General features: G+C 47.2%; 2 protein-coding genes across 3 annotated transcripts in view; both read left to right on the plus strand.

The window, feature by feature from the left end:
• The window catches only part of gmip (GEM interacting protein), a 16,517-nt gene extending 10,084 nt beyond the window's left edge, over positions 1-6,433 (plus strand). Inside the window, exons 12-22 of one of the 2 annotated variants that reach the window (XM_056577432.1) lie at positions 100-197; positions 440-502; positions 634-723; positions 814-965; positions 1,300-1,476; positions 2,064-2,201; positions 2,354-2,553; positions 2,769-3,102; positions 3,769-3,871; positions 4,541-4,710; positions 4,759-6,433. In XM_056577432.1, the coding sequence (XP_056433407.1) occupies positions 100-197; positions 440-502; positions 634-723; positions 814-965; positions 1,300-1,476; positions 2,064-2,201; positions 2,354-2,553; positions 2,769-3,102; positions 3,769-3,871; positions 4,541-4,710; positions 4,759-5,298 (2,065 nt within the window). In that variant the 3' untranslated portion in view covers positions 5,299-6,433. Of the gene's footprint in view, positions 1-99; positions 198-439; positions 503-633; positions 724-813; positions 966-1,299; positions 1,477-2,063; positions 2,202-2,353; positions 2,554-2,768; positions 3,103-3,768; positions 3,872-4,540 lie in introns of both variants that reach the window. The other variant, XM_056577427.1, reaches the window with a different exon arrangement.
• A 317-nt stretch (positions 6,434-6,750) lies between these two features.
• Positions 6,751-7,500, plus strand: part of lmx1al (LIM homeobox transcription factor 1, alpha-like) — a 19,277-nt gene continuing 18,527 nt past the window's right edge. The window contains exon 1 of the mRNA XM_056577581.1: positions 6,751-6,987. Within this exon, the coding sequence (XP_056433556.1) occupies positions 6,944-6,987 (44 nt within the window). The 5' untranslated portion in view covers positions 6,751-6,943. The remainder of the gene's footprint in view (positions 6,988-7,500) is intronic.

The following is a 7,500-nucleotide window of genomic DNA, read 5'->3' on the forward strand; positions in this document are numbered from 1 at the left end:
AGGCCCATTGGAGGTTGAGATGGTTGTCCAAACTGAATGTCCAACATGTGATGAATTTCTTTCTTTTTTGTTGTTTTGTTGTCGTTGTTTTCATGGAAGGCTGGAGAAGACCAAACGGAAAACAAGTAACCCACTCAGTGCTCTGCAGGACCTGTACCTACCGGACGACGTCCCCATGAGACGCCCCAGTGACGGAAGTAAGTACTGGAGCGCTGATCACACGCTGTTATTGCGGTTATCGGCTGCCGTTTTGGTTAGTTGGGAGAGTATTACCTGCTAGGATCTCTGCACACCATGAACCGTTTCCCCAAGGATACCAGAAGGTTTCCCCACCCAATGAATCAATATGGCCGCTGGTTTGAATAAGCTCTACAGAGAGTTACTACAAGTGTGTGAGCTGTATCCTGAGACCTTTGCTTTGCTCCCCCACCACCACCAGGGAGAGTTGTCTCCAGCGATGGCGAGAGCATGGAGGGAAGCATGGAGTCTCTGTCCAGCCCTGGTAGGCCAGTTAAGATGAAATCTTTCTGATGACATCCTGTCCAATGTTAGGGTTAGTCTAGCGTAAGAATGACCCCTCGTTGCTGACAGTTACTGATCTTCTTTTTGTTGTGCCTCCCTGCGTCTCCGAAGCTTCGTTTTCAAGGCGGTTGCCCAAAGTCGCGTCCTGTGGGGCGATGTCATCAGAAGACCCTGACGACAGGGACATGGCGACGGAATCTGGTCAGTCGCAAGTCTGTGACATAGGCGTCTCATTCGTTCACAAATATGAACTTTACGTTTGTAACCGGTGTCTTCTCCTCCTGCCTTCAGACCTTCTGGAATCCCCTTCAGAATCTCTGGCCAAAGTACGCATCCCTTCCAGGGCGGCACTGACTCACAAACTGAGGAAGATGAAGAGCAAGATGGTGAAGTGCAAGCAGTGCGATAATTACATCGTGGTGAACGGCGTTGAGTGTGAGGAGGTACGAGAGTATAGCAACGATGCAAGGCATCCATTATTGTTGAGAAATACACTTAGCGATAGCAACATGTTTGTCCTGATCCGCTCTGATCAGAAAATGAAAGGGGTGGTCTCAAAGGTTGTACCCTTTGTGTGTTAGTTGATCGTTGAATATCAAGTCTGCTTGTAGCAGCAGCCTTTCAGGAATAGATCTGGAACTCAATTAAGTTTTGTTTATGATTTCTCAACTTTTCTCTCTTCCGACCACCTTAAAGAAACCAGGGAGTCTGGCACAGCACACAATGTAGTTGATAAAAACCTCATGTCTGGCTTGTGCGTGTCTCCCGGTGCCTCAGTGTGGGTTGGCGCTCCACCGGAAGTGTCTGGAGGTGTGTTCCCTGGTGTGCGAGAACGGGAAGGGGGTGGTGTTCGGGGTTGGCCTCGCCCAGCTGTGCCGGGACCGGCCCAACTCCGTGCCGTTCGTGGTGCAGCGCTGCACGGCGGAGATCGAGATCAACAGTCTGGCGGTCGTGGTAAGACTCACTGTCCATGTCCCGTGTCGGAGAGGTACCTACTACCAACCACGGGAACGCAGCTGAAGAGCTTATCTGAACGATGGTGTAAAACCGGCCTTAATCTGCAATCTAGACACAATGATTAAGAAGAGGAGCTAAAGGCTCTAATCAGTGTTGTCATGTAGGATGTTTGGGATTTAATATTATGTTTCAGTTTTGGTTTCCTTACTGTGATGGCAAATCAGTTAAGGTAACAGCAAATGTATAATAGAGTGAACTATTCTTTTTTTATTGTATTATTTATATATAATAATTATATTATAATATATTTGTATTGGCCTTATGGATGGGACAGTAAAGAGAGGAAGAAAAGTGGGTTGAGGAAGGGAGGGAATGATATGTAGCAACAAGGCGTATCGCCTATGTGGTTAGCACACTAGCGGGACTGATTAGTAGATCGTTCATTGATCTACTGCATCCATCTTGACTCGACGCGTAACATGCAAGACATTAGAAACTCGATTGAGCGTGAAACCCCAGCTGAGAGCGACAGCATTGGACGCTCCGACTGAGCTTCCCTCCTCTCCTCTCCGACCTTATCCCAGGGGATTTATCGAGTGTGTGGGTCGAAGCCGCGCATCCAGAGGCTGTGTCAGGCCTTCGAGGCCCAGGGTGAACAGGTGGAACTGTCGGACATCTCGCCGCACGACATCACCTGCCTCCTCAAGCACTTCTTCAAAGCGGTACGCCCTGCTGGGGTAAAATCCCAAAATCTCCATAAAAATATCTACAACAAAAGAAAGCGTTTATTCAGTGGCCGACCATGATCACTCATCCTTTTGATGATCACTCATCATTTTGTCATTATTATTTATCCCTCCTCTCTTTGTTCCAGCTCCCAGAGCCGCTGTTGACCTTTGACCTCTACAGTGACTTCATCAACGTGGGCAAGGCCATTCAATGGGCGTACAAGGAGGCCTCTGTAGACGCGACGGGAGTCCCGGAAGACATCGTGATCAACCTGTGCACGATTCTAGAGAAACTCCCTCCGCATTCCTACAGCACGCTGCAGCACATGATGTGCCACCTAAACAGGTGAACCGAAATGGTTTCTATCACAAATCTTAGGGGTCGCTTAAAGCTGCTTCGGGAACTGTTATCACTGCAGCAAATCGCTTGCGTTCAAAAGGTGATTTTCTGTTCCTCGACAGAGCACATTGATTGAGAAGGGGATTGACGATTGATGGTTCTTACGTCAGCCAATCCGTCCAAATCGCTCAGCTTAACTCTTCGCCCCTCTGCCTCCACAGAGTTTCGATAAACGTCGAGCAAAACATGATGTCAGCGGGGAACCTGGGCATCGTGTTCGGGCCGACTCTCTTGCGCCCCCTGGTGACCTTTGACATGTCCATGGTGGCGCTGGTGGAGTCCACCTATCAGGGCCTCCTGGTGGAGGTGCTGATCGCTCAATACGACCGGGTGTTCGGGCCCCAGCCCAGGGCCAGTACGCCGCCCCCGCCGGTCCCCACCACGCCCCTGCCGGAGACACCCACCCGACAACCCTGCCCCCTGGTGGACCCTGAGACCCCCAGCACTGTCCCGGACCAAGGGGGTCCCTGCAGAGACCGGCCCCAGTCCTTAGAGGTGAACGTCGGTGTTAACATGAGTTATTTGTTATTAGGGGATGTTCAACAACACATCTCAATTCCAATGTTCATATCACAGGGTTTTAATTTTCACAGTAATAACAGTAATTATTGTAACTATTTTAACAGTTGTTCAACTACAATAACAGTCTCTACCTTTAGGTATGTGGACGGAAAGTGTTTGCGTAATGCGTGCATGTCTATGTATGTTTGTGTGTGTGTGTGGTTGTGTGTGTTCGTGTTAGTGTCTATGCATGAACCTGAGTGAAGCTGCTTTTACCACTAAAGCTGTTTATCTGTTGTCTTAATTCGGTTGGCATGTTCAGGAAGGTTACCTGTCTCCTTAATTAACACTTGTGCCTTCAGGATTAACTCTATTAGCACACTGTGTCTGCCTGTCTACCCGCGCTGACTCTGACCTCTCCTGTGCTGCACACACTAGCGATTGGCTTTCTCCAAACACATCAGCAACAAAAACACCAGATATATCAGTAGAAGAAGAAAAATTGACTTTTTCTCCTTGAATTGACCAAAACGTAACTTGGGACCCTTTCAGAACTACATTTGTCGATTTTTGTTGTATTTGCCTAACTGCTCCTTGAACAATATAGCGTCATATATTTCAACAAACATCCCCAACATTAGGATTGTGTCATTCCAACAGAGTCGAACAATCAAGAGAGAGTCAAGTGAGGGTTATATATCTGACAAGTCTTCGTCCAATGAAGCCGTGGACCAGCTCAGCCCTGAGGCCAATGAGGGAGCAGGTAGGCAAGCCATAACAACCGTTAATTTTGGGTGTGGCTGGATTAGGTACATGGGATTACAGGATTTGGCCATTTATCTTTTTTCAGCTTTTTCAGGTCTTATTGTGTGTGTGTGTGTGTGTGTGTGTGTGTGTGTGTGTGTGTGTGTGTGTGTGTGTGTGTGTGTGTGTGTGTGTGTGTGTGTGTGTGTGTGTGTGTGTGTGTTTTGCTATTCTGGCTTTTATTTACCTTTTCTAGGCAGCTTTTTGTGTTGTTTTTCATAAAAGAGCAAATTGTTGTAGCTTGTTCAGCTTTTCTGCTTTCTTTTTCCACATCGATAAACTCAGAATTGTTGAGCTCTGATAAACTCTTTACCTGGATGTCAACACTGTTGTCTTGTTAGTACATCATGGCCAATTCAAGGTTGTAAAATCCAAATGAATCCAACCAGTCCCGAATCATTATTTCATTGCTGTGTTCTGACTCTCTGCACTGCAACACCCTAAACCTTAACAACACAAATCAGCTCATATATACTGTGTATGACTGTGTATGGATCTTGCTTTATTTGTGTTTAAATGATATAATCATAACCACCACACTTTCATCACGCCTTTTATGAATACAGACTAACGTTCTCATTGTGTAAAGGATATAAAATCTGTTTTTTGTGTTTCTCCTCGTTTTCAGGCGTGGCTGTGAGCGGAGCCACGAGGGCCCGAAACCCTGAGGGCGCGGGGGCCACAGGGGCCCCGCACTCTGAAGGCGCGGGGGCCCCGGACTCAGAGGCCACAGGGGCCCCGCACTCTGAAGGCGCGGGGGCCCTAGACTCCGAGGATGCGGCGGCCCTGGAGTCTGAGGCTGGGGGGGCCCCGGATTCAGAGGCAGCAGGGGGAGCAGACACCGAGGCTCTATACAGCTTCACCAGACAGCCGGTCAAGTACCAGCGCCACCCCACCCCCGGAACCCGACGGCCCAAGCCTTGGAGCGGACACCCGAGCGCCGGGGGCCCCGACACCGAGGCTCGGAGCGGGGGGGGGTCTCTGGAACCAAGAAACCCGGAAGAAGGGACCCCCGGCACCCAGGACTTTGGGGTTGACCCCGGCCAGGGGGCGGACCCGGCGAGTCCCCGTTCGGTCGTACAGCACATGCTGGCCTTGGACCCCGTGTGGACCACAGGCGCAGAGCCGGCGGCGTCCGTTTCCACCGCCACCACCACCCCGCCCTCCAGACGGGACAGGGGGTCTGGCGACAGAGCCGATCCCACCGCGGCGAACGTGCCCTGCGGCGTGGAGGGGGCTTGGCGCACGGCAGGGAAGGCTGCTGTCTGTCAGTCGCCCAAGAGGCTTTCTGGAGAGCTGCCCCTGTCTGTACCCGCCCAGAAGATCCTGTCTGGGCTGAAGCTCAGACGCAGCAACTCTGGGACGGATGAGCAGCTTTTTGTGTGAGGATCTGCTCCTGGGTAAACTTAATTTGCGGAGTCTCCAAACTATAGCTGCTGCTGCTGCTGCTGCTGCTGCTGTTGGATGAAGTCATGTTCACTGTATAGGCTGTATATGTCTGGGTTTGAGATGAAATACGTGTTGTTTCGTGGCTTTTCTCTGATCCTTAAAGGGCCTTTAAGGATCATTTACACATTATAACATAATCAGGTATTCATCCAATAATGCAATCGACGTCACGCACATTTGAAGGATTGTGTCAATGACTTTCGGTCTCCTTATGTCTCATCTGTCCTACATGAAAGTTTGAATAGACACAGCTGCTTTTGCACGAGCCAATACAATCACGTTCTCCTTTATTTTTTCATTTTTGTTATGCGCTAATTACTCTGTTTAAATGCATCATGTAAAGGAAGTAAAGTATGATCTAAATGCAATGTCTTAATTGTGACATTGTCTTCACATAGCCCTTACTTTACTACATTCCTTTAAAATCGTCTGAGTGTAAACAGAGTGGGATCAACCGTTGGAATATCTACATTTTATACTATGCACCTGTATTCATCTGTCCAGTTGACAATTGACAATGACCATACCAGATGTAGCAAGACATTTTCAAACCTTTGAGAACAAAAGACAAAATGAGTTGTTTGAAACTAGGCTACAATGATCGCAAGATAACCTTTGGGAAACAATTTTAATAAATATTTTGTTATCGTTGGCATAGCTTAGTAAAAATGAGTATTTGTCTTTATTTGCCTTTATGGTGTTTTTCTTTTTTTGTCCTTGGCAGACGCAAGATCTTTATTCAGCCACAGGGGGTCAGTGTTCTCAAGTCAAAAGAAAGAAGGCAGCATGGTCTCATTTTAGTACAGAAATCCGAACCACTTGCAGTAAACAACCTTTTGTTATTTTATGGTTTCATGGTTTTCCCTATTTTTTTTATTGTTTATTCAGCGAACTTCTTTTATACACGGTCCAGATGTTTTCACTCACACACGACACACTCTTATCAATTCCTATTAAAGCAGAATAATATAAAACAGACTCTGAGGTCTAGTGAAAGAATAGCCTATTGTAGACAATTGTTGTATTGTAACCCTTTGAATAGTTTGCAATAATTCACCACAACCCCAGTCATGGTCGCAGCGTTGTACAATCGTCACAGATGTGGTTCAAGCGTCCCAATATTTTCCGATCTGTCACCTATCAGGATTCTTTTGAGTCTCCATTTCTCACTGAGCGCATCTCTTCTACACCGAAACCGCGAGACATCATTCTGAGTATCAATAGGCTGCATCATTTCTCATTTTCCTTCATCATCTTCCAAACGTCCCCCCGTCCCCGCCTCCTCCTTCTCCCTGCACATCTACTCCCTCCTCCGAGCCTTTATGCACAACTAATTCAGCGCTCACACACACATACACACACACACCCCCACACATATACATACACACACACACACACACACACACACACACACACACACATAGACTGGTGACGAAAAAAACGAAGACAATAGACAATACTTTGGTGATCATGGTAGTTGGTCTCTGAGCCATGTGCACTATACGGAGCGTGGTGAACTACAGTGGACCGATTTGAGAAGCGTCCATTTATTCCCGGGGCCCAAAGTTTTCCCTTCTTTTTGATGCTGCCGACCGAGGCTTCAGGAGGAGTGTGTTTCCCGTCAAGGTAAGCTTGATCTGGGCTGGCGGTGACAACTTGGGAACAGGTTGGAAGTGAATTCAACTTGTGTTTTTTATTGGATGTCATTTTTGGGGTGCTTTATTTAGCTTTGGTGTTGCCGGCTTGTTGGCTGTCTTTATTATTTATAACACACAACTTTTCGCTTTTTTGATTGATTGATTGAAGAAATTGAACAGCCATTGCATTCCAATTCTGTCAATCGAATCAAATGATTCGTGTGTATTGATTTAATTATTGTCCTGGTAAGGTTCTATTTCATTCTGTTCAAATATATTTAATTGCTTCGCATTGTGATTATTCTTTAATTATAACGTATTTGACGGTGCAGTTGCTATGGTAATGTTTTACCGGCGGTAGGCTATTTTAATTTGCCCTATGCAGCGCAAGCCACAGTAGGTAGGCGCTACAGGCGCATCTAATGATCGGTTCAAAACAAACCATAATATACTAATTCATTTCCCTAAAGATTTGGGCTTTTTATAGCACCTCTAGTGCGGC

This window comes from Gadus chalcogrammus, chromosome 2 (genome assembly GCF_026213295.1).
Source record: "Gadus chalcogrammus isolate NIFS_2021 chromosome 2, NIFS_Gcha_1.0, whole genome shotgun sequence".
Classification (NCBI taxonomy): Eukaryota; Metazoa; Chordata; class Actinopteri; order Gadiformes; family Gadidae; genus Gadus; species Gadus chalcogrammus.